The 13,694-nt window shown below is 27.9% G+C and overlaps 2 protein-coding genes and 1 long non-coding RNA gene across 4 annotated transcripts; 1 reads left to right on the top strand and 2 right to left on the bottom strand.

Moving 5' to 3' along the window:
- Nucleotides 1-2,232: 2,232 nt before the first annotated feature.
- Nucleotides 2,233-10,044, top strand: LOC142646403 (uncharacterized). 2 transcript variants are annotated; one of them, XM_075825240.1, is made up of 2 exons: nt 2,233-2,852; nt 7,845-10,044. In XM_075825240.1, exons 1-2 carry the CDS (start codon nt 2,822-2,824, stop codon nt 8,237-8,239), a joined length of 426 nt encoding a protein of 141 aa, XP_075681355.1. In that variant the 5' UTR covers nt 2,233-2,821; the 3' UTR covers nt 8,240-10,044. The 2 variants fall into 2 exon arrangements, with proteins under 2 accessions (XP_075681355.1, XP_075681356.1); XM_075825241.1 differs by lacking the exon at nt 2,233-2,852 and adding an exon at nt 7,653-7,731.
- LOC142646404 (uncharacterized) lies at nt 5,857-7,156 on the bottom strand. Its single transcript, XR_012847351.1, has 2 exons — nt 6,272-7,156; nt 5,857-6,192 (listed from the first exon to the last, which is right to left on the bottom strand). It is a non-coding gene; the product is annotated as an uncharacterized LOC142646404 (long non-coding RNA).
- On the bottom strand, nt 9,971-13,666 carry Sym (symplekin scaffold protein). The gene is made up of 3 exons (XM_027343726.2): nt 10,825-13,666; nt 10,663-10,758; nt 9,971-10,604 (listed from the first exon to the last, which is right to left on the bottom strand). Exons 1-3 carry the CDS (start codon nt 13,568-13,570, stop codon nt 10,075-10,077), a joined length of 3,372 nt encoding a protein of 1,123 aa, XP_027199527.2. The 5' UTR covers nt 13,571-13,666; the 3' UTR covers nt 9,971-10,074.
- Between the last annotated feature and the right edge of the window lie 28 nt (nt 13,667-13,694).

Genomic DNA, 13,694 nt, shown 5'->3' with positions numbered 1-13,694 from the left:
AGCCTACAAATCTTTTAGCCAGAAAAAAAAATCTTTGTACTTGTTGCAGCTTGCAGCTAATAATAATAATAATGAAGTCCAAACATTTCAATTTTGAAAAAAAATTGAATGAATAACTAACAAAGAAAAAAAAAATGGTGAAAAAAGAAATAATAATAATGAACTCGTTTAGGTCAATCAACTCTTTCGTTTCACCTTTTTGCTGTTCAAGTTTATAAAATGTTCAATTCAACATTCTCGATTATCAAATGTCGATGAATTCATGAATTTATGTTCGGCACGTTTTTTTGCACGCTTTTTTTCATCAAAAAAATCTCATATAACAAACTTATGACCTAAAATAAGTTTTTTGTTGTTGTCCATTTATCATGAGTTTGTAGAGGATTTTTTTTTCGTTTGTGATGGATTGAGATTGAATGTTGTCAGCCTGATAAATGAATGAATGAATAGAATCTTTATTATGGAACCTAGTTTTTTTTTGAATCCAAGATTTTTTTTTGTTTTTTTGATCTATTTTATTTCGTTTGACCTTAATGGTCAGACATCAATGATGATCATCACTGACTGACCAATTGGAACGAAAAATAAACCTGGTGATGTTGTTTAATGTCGACAAAAAAAGGCTGCTGGTCTGCTGCTTTACTGGCAAATGGCTTAATGGACATATGTCTTTCCTGTTGTTCCAAATTGATTGTTCCCGTTTTTGGAATAGAAACAGATAAAAATTTCCAATACAGAAAGATGTCTGAACACAGAAAGAAAAATGATGATGAAAATTCAAGGTTAGTATTTGGCCACGCGCTTGCTATACGTTTTTTTTCAATAGGGAAATATTCATAATGAAAATTTGGATCCCAAATTGAGATTTCAAAGAACAAAACAAAAAAAAAGATGTGTCGTGTGCCAGTCTCGTGCCTTCTTTATGGTTTATAAGTTTAGATTTGTTTTTGAATTTGGATCTGGCCGTGCCCAAATCCTGTCAGTAAAAGATTTTTGTTGTTGTTATCACTTTCACCATTTGCTCGCCTTTTTCCGTTCTTTTGTTTTTTGTTTTTTTTGGATTTCATCTGTCTTTCAAATAAGAAACATTTTCTGGATTTCTACATAATACAAAACAAAAAACACACCCTTGAAATTTTCATTTTCAAAAATTTTTTCTTTTTTTCTTTTACTTTCTTTTCTGGATTTTCATCCGAATATAAAATTTTCTTGCCAAAAAATTATTTAGAAAAAAAACTACTGTTTTTTTTTGAATTTTTTCATTTTTCCAAAATATCTATCCGTTATGTTTGTTACACAGCTGTCCATTTGTAAAGAAAGAAAGCAACAAAAAATAATAATGAGGTAAAGGTCAAGAAGGTCGTTTTCGGTTAATCACACAAACTATAACCAGAAATATTTTCTGTAAGAAAAAAAATTTGGGACATGATGAAACAATGATGTTTGGATCTATGTTTCTGGTGTATTTTGAATCATTCAAAATCAAAATCAAAATGAAAAAAAAAGAAAAACCGGGAAGAGAAAGTTATGTCATTCATATAAATGGGAAAAAAACTAGTGAGAGTCAAAGATTGACATTGAAAATTGCAATAACTATACACACACAAAGAGAGAGTCAACCTTTTTTTTTACTTTTGCATCTGTTCCTATGACATGCAAGCGGAACTGTAAAAACAACCAAAAGGGACCAATTTTTTGTTTTTGTTTTGTTATTTTACTTTGCTGTGCAATTTTACCGGTTTGTTTGAAGACCAGGTGTAATATATACTTTTAAAAATGATAATTTTGTTTCAAATATATAATAAATAGTTAGCGGTAAATGAAACCAAAAAGAAAAAGAAGAAAAAAAAAATTGATTTGAACCTTGTAACTAAAATATTGTTGAGCGGATTTGAACAAACATTCGATCAGATTTCTTTCTTTCTCTCTCTCTCTTTCCTTTTGCATTCTGAAAAATCCAAAGAAGGAGAGAGAGAAAGTAAGGCGTATATTGTCGAGTGATAGTAGCATAATCCAAAGTGAAGATCCATATAGAGATGACGAAAGAAAAAGGCAAACCATATCTTATCTATCAACAAGTTGTCATTGATTGAAACATTAATGCTACTACCACACAAACACACACACTGTTCGAATATTTAAAAAAATGATCTACCCCCCTTTCATCATTATTCTTCATTCTATTCTCATGTCACAATCAATTTCAAATTTCAAATTTTTTTTTTGTTTTCTTCTATTACCCGAAATCAAGTTTTTGACTACCTTTGGTTTTAATTCATCATCATCAACAACATTCGAAAACATGTAATGTTGTTTTAGGATTCAGATTTTTTTTTATTATATACACAACATTTGATGATATTACACATACATACATATAGAACAGAAGACATTGATGAAAGAAAAAAAAACTAGAACTAGTGGTCTATATGATGTTTGTTTGTAGTGATAATAATGATGATGATGATGATGGTTATATATGATGTTCGATGACGACCACCATTTGAATCCAGAAAAAAAAACATACTCACATGCTATCCACACACACACATATATATCATTCGACAAATGATGATGATGAAAACATTCGAATATTGTTTACCTGGCTTTTCAATTTTTTCAATTTATTTTTCTTCTAAACTTATTTGAATTAAAAAATATGAATTTATTCAATGAAAATTGTTTGGTGTTTGTGTTATTCGAATGAAATTTGTGAATTCTGTATCAAAAATAATAATCTTGTTCATTTTGATTACATCATTGAATATCATCTGACAACAACAAATTCATAAGAAGAAATCTTATTGAAATTTCATTTCCAATGATTCGATCCGATAAAATGCGTACTACATGTAAGTTTCTCTTATTCACACTTATATTAATATTTATTGATTTGAATTGAATAGAAAAAAAACAATAATTATCAATCAATCAAATTATAAAAAAAAACATGTACAATGTTTGAATTGAAAATTGAAAAAGAAAGAAAACCTTCGAATTTGATGATCTTGAATTTTTCCTGATGACTATTTTTTTTTAAGAGAAGGACAGGAAGAAAAAAAACTTGGCAATAATATTTACCCCCTTCTAATGATAGTTATCCCCCTTTTTTTCTATTGAACAAAAACAATTATCATCAGATCATTGAGAAAAAGAAAGTGATATCAAAAGGAGGGTGAATTTCATTCTGAAATTTACAATCCTTTATTTATATCATTACAGACAGCAGCAAAAAATAATCACGAATGAATAATTTCAATTTGAAAAAAAACGAAATTATCTGTAGTAACAAATTATCATTTCCATAAATGTTTTTTTTTCTTTTCTGGATGGCTTTCACTTTTTAATTTGTTGTTTTTAAATTTTTTGATGAATCTATTATGACCTTGCTATTTGTTTTTTAATTAAAATTTTTTTTTCTATTTGAAAAAACAAATGTTCAGTACAGAAAGGGGAAAAGCGATATTTGAAAACATTCGAAAATAAATACCGATATCGGTTAATGTTGCATACTTCCGCTATTCACTGTATTTATAAATAAATAAATGGTCGATCATAAGGAAAAAGTGAAGAGAGTGAAGAAAAAATTGTATCAAATTTTTTTATCATTTTTGTTTTGTTTGATACAAATTTTTTTTAAATCATTTTTGTTTTGAAGGTAAAGTTGCCCTTGGCAATGATCAAAATTGACAATGTTAATAATATTTATTTATTTTTTTTTGTAACTATCCTCATTCAATCATGTCAAATTTGATCGCAATGAACTTGAAAATAAAAGGAAAAAAATATCTTGTTTTTTTTATTCGTTTAACACAATCTCCGTCAATCAATCAATTGATCTATCGATCGATTTCAGCCAATCGGTCATTCAGTCAGTCACCCTTGTGTGTGTGTGTGATACTAATTAACATTTTTGAGAAGAAAAGAAAAAAAGAACAAAAATTCTTGTGAACAAATGATTTCCAAATTTAGAAACATTCTTTTTTTTGAATGATTCTATTTTCTCAAAAAAAATGTTTATTACTTTCGTTGATCAATAATCATTGTTGACAGTTTTTTTTCTGAATGTCAAACCCTTTTTTTTGAAACATTTTTGAATCTTATTCCGATTGTTTTTATATATATTGGTCATAATCAAGTAAAGGAACTTGTTGTTGCCAACTGTGTGCCATAAACTGATGATAATTGATTGTCATTATCAAACTAGTCCAAAAATGTATCCTTAAATGACAACCGTTCAACCAACCAACGATAATGATAATGATGATGGTATTTGAATAAACGAAATGAATGATAAATGAATGATAATCCAAAAAGGATGATGATAAATTGTTTTTGCTGGAATTATCATCTAATCCTTAAAATGTTAAGATTGTTGTTTTCTCTTATTTTTTTTTCTTCTCTTAATGACATACATTTTCAAAAATTCATTCCACAAATCCTGATCATCATCATCATCATCATCAAAGTTTTAGTTCTCTTCCTTGTCCTCTTTCATACTTGATGATGATAATGACCTCACACACACACACATTAATATACATTATATATGTTTGTTTGATCCGTTTTCATAACCCGATATATATATATTTTTTTTAACAAAAACATTTATATATGATGGCCGCCGGTGATCATCAGCCTTGATCTTGGAAAGTTAAGTTTTTTTTGTTGTTGATATATTTACTTTTTATATTTCAAAAAAGATAAGTTTTAAAAGAGATCTAGTTTCATTCAACAACAACAACAACAAAGAAACATATACGGACACAGACTTATATAAAAGTAGAGTATAGAATGTTTTCCGTTAAGATAGTTGTTTTTTTTTCTTCTCTGTCCCTCAAATGTTGTTTTCTTCATTCTCAAATTGGCTGTTGTTGTAAGGGATTTTTTTTTGTCCTTCTGTGGTTTTTTTTTCAAATTCAATGAATGAAATTTATCTTGCCTCTTTCTCTCTCTCTTTTGTAAATGAGTGATTGTTATCAAGTTCAGGGCAAGTATGATCTGTATTATATAATGTCGCCATTTTTCACGAATGTTGAATATTATGAAGAAGTAAAAAGTAAGAAATTAAAAGGGGAAGAAGAGAATAGGTCACAGGTTAGATAACTAGTTTTTTTTCATTTTGCTTTATCATTTTGTAATGAATGAAAAAAAATGTTGTTGTTGTTTGAAGCTTACAATCACATATCATCAGTCCGGTTGTTCCTGTTTTTCTTTTCTTTGTTTCCTGAATATTTTATTTTTTTTTTTTTTTTTGAATTAATAGAAAGAGATACAGATGATGTCCGTATTTAAATGAATTTTAATTCATATTTGACCATGAAAATGAATGTTGCGAATACTAGGTTTGTCCTTGATTTTGTTGTTGTTGTTTCTGTTGATGCCCGGGTCATCATAACATACATAAATGTTCTAATAATAATGATGTTGATGATGGCATTTTTTTTTTGTTTTAAAGAAAAGTTTCCGCATTTCAAATCAATTTGAATCCTTTTTCATTGTTGTTGTATAATGATGATATTTTGTTCATACACATTATCATAGTTTCAAGAAGAATGTAGTTCTTGACACTGAAAAAATGATTATTTTACCATGAAAATTATATTGTTGAACTTGACCACACTGTTAAAAATGGTATGACTTTTTAAGGAATTGTGAGCTTATAAGTCCACACTTCCACTTTATGAACTTATAACTTCACTTTAAGGAATTGTGAGCTTATAAACTCATACGAGAACGTTGTGAGTTTATAACTTCATACGAGAAAAAATGTGAGGTTTTTAAAATAAAAATAAAAACCCCTATACGCAAGCGTTTTTTTTTTTTTATTAAAAAAATCTTGATGCGCAAGTGAAATTAAATTAAATTATTGAAGTTTTTAATTATTTTTCATTTAAAGATATATTATTAATTATTATAATTATTAAACAAGGCTAATAGAAATTTATCAATAGAAATCGGCTCAGGAACATGAAAAGAGAACCCGACTTGGTTTTCATTGTTCGATCCATCTTTATAGATTATGACCTCGTGATCAAATGGACAAATAAAGTAAATTAGAATCTTTGCATTCATTCGACACTTGTCGGCATTGAAGTTGAGACAGATAGCAATCGAACATCCCCAACATAAATGTCATTCTTTCTCAATCTTAGCTTGATTCGGTGTTATTGTAGGTAGTGATAAAAAATACTTAAAACAAAACCAATGAGATTAGGAAAAAACATGGAACAAGTTAGACATAAACAACAATCATATTCAATGAACAAACCTGATAACCAAATTTTGTAAACGAACCACACTTAACAAAAATAATGAATAACAACTAATCGAACAGTAGTTTAAATAATCAAAACAGAACCCTAACAGCTAATTTCAATTATGAGGGCGCTCGTCGCCTCCACATGAATTCAAAATTTTTCAAAAAAATTTTCCAAGTCCAAAAATCAAAATTTTTTTGAGTTTGTAATTTGAAAAAATAAAATAAAATCAAAATTGTGATTTTATAACTTCACTTTAAGGAATTGTGAACTTATAAACTCATACGAAAAACGTTGTGAGTTTGTAATTTGAAAAAATAAAATAAAATCAAAATTGTGATTTTATAACTTCACTTTAAGGAATTGTGAACTTATAAACTCATACGAAAAACGTTGTGAGTTTGTAATTTGAAAAAATAAAATAAAATCCAAAATTGTGATTTTTTAACTTCACTTTAAGGAATTGTGAGCTTATAAACTCATACGAAAAACGTTATGAGTTTATAACTTCATACGAAAAACCATGTGAGTTTATAACTCCATTCATAAAACATTATGAGTTTTTAATTTTAAAAAAATAAAATTAAATCCAAAATTAGAATTTTTAAAGTCATACGAAAAACGTTGTGATTTTATAACTCCATACGAAAAACGTTGTGAGTTTATAACTTCATACGAGAAACCATGTGAGATTATAAGTCCATTCGAAAAACATTATGAGTTTTTAATTACAAATAAAATCCAAAATTCGAATTTTTAAACTCATACGAAAAACGTTGTGATTTTATAACTCCATACGAGAAATAATGTGAGTTTATAATTTCATACAAGAAAAAATGTGAACTTATAAGTCCACACTTCCACTTTATGAACTTATAAAGTCATACCATTTTTAACAGTGCATATCAATGATGTTTTGTTCTTGAAAATAAGAAAACTTTCCCTTGAAATTCATTGTACAAAAAAAAAATCGATTTCATTACATTTTGGAAATCAAAAAGAAGAAATTTTTATATTAAGAGATTATCACGAGGATTTAGAATTGAAATATTGAATCTATGCATATTAATGATGAAATTTTCAGATATTGTTTTTGAAATCAAATCTATAATCTATAATGATTTATACATTTTGTTCTGGTTTATTTTAATCAATTTTTTTCAATTAAAAAATCTATATTTAATTGGTGACATTCAATGTCACCGTTTTGTATAAATTGAAAATAATAATATTGGTTTGATTTATTTCATTTTTACCGGTTTCGCATCATAAAATTATTGTTAACTTTCAAGGATAAAAGTATTTTTTGTTCTTCTGATTATGTTGATGATAATGATAGATAGTTGTGTGTTTGTGAGTGCGTAGAAAATAATCATTGACATTGGCAATGTATAATAATAATAATGATTAATATTATTGACATTGAATCATCCATGGCCAATGTTAACGATAATTATCATTCAAATATTGTGCATGTATTTAATTGATTGATTGATTAATTAGTTAATTTTAACGTTTTTGTTATGTATTAATTATTAATTTTTTAAAAAAAATTTTAATTTCTTTCCGTTTTTCATATTTTAGACGAGATTGATTGTCTGAAATTTAGCAAGCTGTCAATCGGCTCGCCACCAAATTCTCGTAAAGATTATTCAAGATCATCAGTGGTAGCTGCTACAAATGTAGCAGCCGCTGCTGCATCAATGGCGGCTGCTACTGTTCATGGACATCATCATCATCACCATCATAATCACCATCATCATCATCATCATAATCATCATCATCAAATGAACGATTATTATAATCATAATCGACAAAATATGAACAATTATGGAAAACCATTATTACCAAGGATTGATTTTCCAACCAATCAATTTGATCGATTATTACATATGGATCAAAAAGAATTTAACAATAATTCAAAGAAACATATTGGTGGTGGTGGTGGTGATAATAACAAAAAAATTCATAAAAAATAATTTTTTTTTCAACAAAATGCAAAAAAATTAATCATTTTGTATATATTTTATAATCATCAAAAATTCATTCACAAATTCTATCATCATTATCATCTAATCATTTGGAATATATTTATTCTTTTTTTCTATCAAATCATTCAATCTATCTATCTATCGATCACATAATATTTATTCTTTTATTTTCCTATTTCTTTTTCTTTGAATATTTATTATTATTATTATTATTATTGAGATTATGATTTAATAACTTTTTTTTCGGTAGAACAGAATTTACCATGAACATCATTCAGGTTGATACATCATTCATGATTACTCTTAGATGATAGAAACTTGAATTATTATTATTTATTTTGTTTTTTTGTTTTACCCCGTTTATATTCTGTCGATCTTCTGTCGATATACTTACAACACAACACAAGGAAACAAAAAAAAATTGATTTTCTTTCGTTCTCTTTATTTCTCTCTTCGATGATTACCTCATGAATTCCATCGCTAAATAATCCTGACCTCATCATCATGATTACCGACAGGATTATTATTAAGGTTGATAATGATAATCATTATGAATAACATACATCATCATCCGTGTTTTTTTTTCTAAAATGTTTTCTCATGATGACCTCGATGACCGAGAAATGAAACAAAACCAAAACAGAAATTCTTTATAATGCTTTTAAAGCTAATTTCAGTATTTATTGAATACTTTTTTGTTGTTGTTATCGTCATGATCACTTTTCCAACGAAAATCAAGAAAAAGGACAGAAATAATGATAATGATAATAAACCAGGAATAGGAAATAATGAATGAATAACCAGGAAAAAAACAGAATTAAAGAGAAATAGTTTTTTTTCTGGAAAAAAACAAAGCAAAAAATAATTAACCCATCCTGAATATCAATCATTCATGTTTTATTTTTTTTTCTTTAGTTTTTTCTTCTTTCCTTTGTATTTCCTTGGCTTCGATATTAACCATCCACACACCTGTTACACAACAAATTTCCACACACACACACACACAATCTTATTATGTGAATCGTTTCCTTTTCGGGTTTATTTTCCTTCTACCAAACAAAAAACAAAGCAAAAAAAGACTTTTTTTGTAAACCAAAAAAGAATAACCCTTACTGAATACTGATTTGTTGACCAACTTACCAAACAACCAAACCTATTTTACAACCCTATTTCAGGTTTTAAGTAAAATTTATTTATTCATTCTTATATGAACATCCACAACAACAACAACAACAACAGCAAGATGATAACAAATGATGACTTTGAAAAGTTACGATTATGATCACTTTTTTTTTGTCGATGACGGTCACTTTACTATTCAAATTGAAAGAAATGTATGTGTCCTTGTTTACCCTAAAAAAATAACAAAATTCTAGTTTTTCTAGAAATACCTGGTTTCTTCTTACATACATAAATACAAACAAACAAACAAACACACACACACACACATATATTTTGTACAAACTGATCATGGCATCCTTTAGGTCATCATCATCTTCATCGTTGTTACATCAAATACATTGGATGTATTATGTATACAACGACGATCAAATGATTTTTTTTTATTCGATTCAAAATTTCAAAATGCTTATGATGCTCAAACAAGATGAATGTGATTTTGTGAATGGATCGATGAAATCGAAATTTTTTTTTATTTTAATTTTCATATTTTGATGTATTGAAAACAATACAAAAAAAAAGATTTGTAACAAAAAAAAATCCCAACACAAAAAAAAACGTATTTTTTTAATAATTAATTTTTGAAAAAAATAAAAGAATCATTCATTTTACAATTATAATTTTTTTTTTGTCAAAATTATAAATTAAGAATCAACAATATCGGTTATTGATTCGATTGGTTGTTGTTGTTGTGATGGTGGTGGTGGTCGATAGCCATCCGAATCATGCATTTGATTATTATTAGCATTCATATCATATTCAGATGATAATATTATATCCAATAATGATTGTGGTATTAATGCAACTTGTTGTTCATTCATTTGTTGTAGATAATTAATCAATGATGGACGAATTTCTGGACTTGTTTGAAATACCGATTGTAATTGAATTGGTGGTAATTGTAATAGTACAGGAAAACTTTGTGGTAATGTTCGTTGACAACATTTAATAAAACCTTCCCATACTTTTTTTTGATTCCAAACTTGTTTCAATATTAAACGTTGAAGAATGTTATTCATAACGAAACTAATTAATCTTGGATAATGGCCTAATGTTTGTATAACTGTACGCATCAATAATGTTGGTAATGGATTTTGTTCACTTAACATTTGCATAACAATAGCAAGAACTTCGGCAGTGAACAATGATTTCTCTTCAAAACATAAATGTATGGCTATTTTGAAAAAAAAACAATAAGAAAAGGGTATATTCTTATGTGATTTATGATTTACCTTTTATGATTGTCTTCAAATCACATTTGGATGGATCAATATTGTGCAATGCAATCATGAGATCGGCAGGTGAAATTGGACTTTGATACGATGGATCTAATCAAAAAAAATTAAATTTTTAAATTGAGAAATAAACAGGAAATAATTGTACGAAAGACTAACCATGTGAAACGAGTATTCTATTGAACACTTCTTTTATGACATTTGGATTCAATTTTATTAGTTGTGGTAGGATTTCGATAATTTCTCGTTTTGAAAATCCACTGAGTACTGGAATTAGGAAACGAACATCGGTAACACGTTTCTGTTTCTGATATAAATCCTTAACACAGGCAACCAATTTTGGACTTGGTTTTTGTTTATCCGTAAGTATGTGTATCACACGTGAAACAATAATCTCTGCACCCTCAATAAAACCATTCTGAACAAATTTTATTATTTCCGTTGAATTCATATCGATATCTTGAATTGGTTCTTGAATTAATCGTAGAATAATACGTTTAATATGAGCATTTGTGGCTACATATACATTCGGTAATTCATGTATCAATTTTTGATTAAGAGGTAATAATTTTAGATAAACAGCTAATACAACTTTAATTGCCTCATCATTCCAGGGAATCGGTTCTTTTGAACCGAATACATTCGGACCATAAGTATCATTTTTCAATAGATTCAAACATTCTAATGCAAATGATTCGGCCGTTTCTTTTAGATTGAATTTAGAATTCTGATAAATTTCAATAATCATTGCCAATGATGATTGATGAATTTCAGGATTTTCTGTTTCAATACAAATTTGTAATAAACAATTTAGAAATTCTCGACGATATGCAGGTCTTTTTTCAACTAATATTCTTAATATTGTTGATGATGATTCAAAATCTTCGGAATGAAGTACAAAATTCTTAAACATTTCAATAGCTTTTTCATCAAGTAATGGTGATTCAAGATAAAGTTTTTGTAGAAAAAAATCAATATCATTTTGTTCGCATGTATCCAGTACACTTTCGATTATCCAAGTCAGATAATCCGAATATGATTTCATTGATTTATGTAGTGATTTACAATTAATATATTCTAAATATAAAGCATTGAACAATATATCATATCGAGAACGAATATCTTGAAAAATATATTCTTTAATCAATGATTTTAATGAATCAAAGGTAACGAAATTGGAGGACAATTTTCCAATTATTTTACGATAATTTTCATATTGTTTAGCAGAAAATTGAGCCGATTGATTTGATACCAATATCCGTCCGATACATTTTTCCATATGACGAATTTTTTCATTCAATTCTAATGGTTTAGTTATATCTTCCAATTTAAGTTGTTTAATTTTTACGGCCGATGTCATTTTTTTACCCGATTGTACAAGTTTAACTTTATTATGACTTTGTTGTTGATTTTTCATTTCACGACTTATCAATTTTTTAACCATACTCGTAATTTTTTTATTTGTTTCGTTATCAATTTTCATATGATATTGTGTTTCGAATAGATTCATATATTTAGCAATAACTTCATCGATTCCTGGTCCAATACCCATTCCGGTAAAATAAAATGCTATTTTCTTTGCTATGGTTGCCGGATCATTCAACGTGAATGAAAAATCTTTGAATAAATTAGTCATTTCGGGCGTCAAGTCATCAGGCAATAAATGTAATGATGTAAGAACTAAATCACAGATAATATTTGGATTATTTAAACGGCCAATTAGATCTTTGGCTGTTATATCGGCAGCTTTAATAGCATCATATCGAGAGAATTTCCGCGACAAATCATGAAGACTAGTATCCAAATTGAATTTTGGTTGTTCATTTTCCTGTGCTTGATTTCCATTATTATTTTCCATTTCTTCATCATCTTCATCGATTTCGATCTTGATTCGTTTCGGTTCATTTGCAATATTATTGTTGCTGGCTTCGATTTTGATACCACGTTTTTTACAATCCTGAATAGAACGATTTATTTCACTTTGTTTTACGCCAATATTCAACAATGTTTGCGTTATTTTTGATTGATATTTTGAGAATTGAATGTAAGGATGTTTGAACAACATTAACATTAAAAGTTTCAATTGTTTGTTTACAGAATTAACTTGCGACTTAGCTAATGTTGGAGGTAGATTCGTACTCAGTGCTTCAAACGATAAGACAACTTTGTCGAAAAACAAACGTGAACGTTGTCTTGCAATCAACGATAAACTTTGCATTGTGGCCATTAAATTTACGCTAGAAATATGAATTTTTGATTGAAAATTGATTAATTGTTCAAACAATTGTTTTGCTTCATCTTCCAATGCATCAATGTCGATTAGTTTTTTATCTACGTTGACGATTTGATCCAAGGAAAAATCTACTTCTTTGGAAAAGTTATCACGTCTGGTCTGACATACGATTACCATTTCGATAAATTTGACACACTGTGTACGAACACCATCGTTTTCGGTTAGATCGATCAGCGAGAAAACTTGATTTTTAATCTGATTCCAAACAACGCCAGTCGATTCAGCCTCTTCATTTACTTTGGCCGTAGCAATCCATGGTAAAAATATTTTATACAATTGAGTTAAAGCCTGAATTACACGTTTCAAAACATTGGGAACTTCATCGGCTAACATAAGGCTTAAATTGACAATAATTTTAGGGAAAAAATCCGGATCTTTTTTACAGGTCGCTTCGATAAAACCAGCAACAAATTTACGAACTTCAGAGAATTTATCATTTTGAAATCCAAGAATTTCATCAAGAAAATTATCCAAAATATCATTATGGATGACTAATTCTTGAGCCTGATTTAGGAATGATACTTTTTCACTTTCATTCGTTGAAGCGATAGCATTTTCTAGAAAATCAATAACTCGAGATTCTATACAATCGGTTTCTGAATTGGTTGACATTTTTGAATTTGAAAAAATATTTCAAAAATAAACACGCGTGTAATGAATAATTTTGTTCGACCAGACGGCCTTTGACATGAAAAGATTGGAATCGGAAAATTTCTTGTCGAAACAAAAACAGTTC

The sequence above is a fragment of the Dermatophagoides pteronyssinus genome, unplaced genomic scaffold, assembly GCF_027571235.1.
Source record: "Dermatophagoides pteronyssinus isolate colony J.1.1.1.1 unplaced genomic scaffold, Derpt_VIB-CSIC_2022.12 sq0003, whole genome shotgun sequence".
In the NCBI taxonomy this organism is placed as follows: Eukaryota; Metazoa; Arthropoda; class Arachnida; order Sarcoptiformes; family Pyroglyphidae; genus Dermatophagoides; species Dermatophagoides pteronyssinus.
This window is presented reverse-complemented; position numbering and strand designations above follow the sequence as displayed.

Bases quoted from the DNA above. Each gene is read 5' to 3' on its own strand.
- LOC142646403 (XM_075825240.1), top strand. From the start codon at position 2,822: ATGATTCGATCCGATAAAATGCGTACTACAT. The intron at 2,853-7,844 runs GTAAGTTTCTCT...TTCATATTTTAG, and splicing joins CGATAAAATGCGTACTACAT to ACGAGATTGATTGTCTGAAA.
- Sym (XM_027343726.2), bottom strand. From the start codon at position 13,570: ATGTCAACCAATTCAGAAACCGATTGTATAGAATCTCGAGTTATTGAT. The intron at 10,759-10,824 runs GTTAGTCTTTCG...TTTTTTGATTAG, and splicing joins TAGAATACTCGTTTCACATG to ATCCATCGTATCAAAGTCCA. The intron at 10,605-10,662 runs GTAAATCATAAA...TTTTCAAAATAG, and splicing joins TTTGAAGACAATCATAAAAG to CCATACATTTATGTTTTGAA.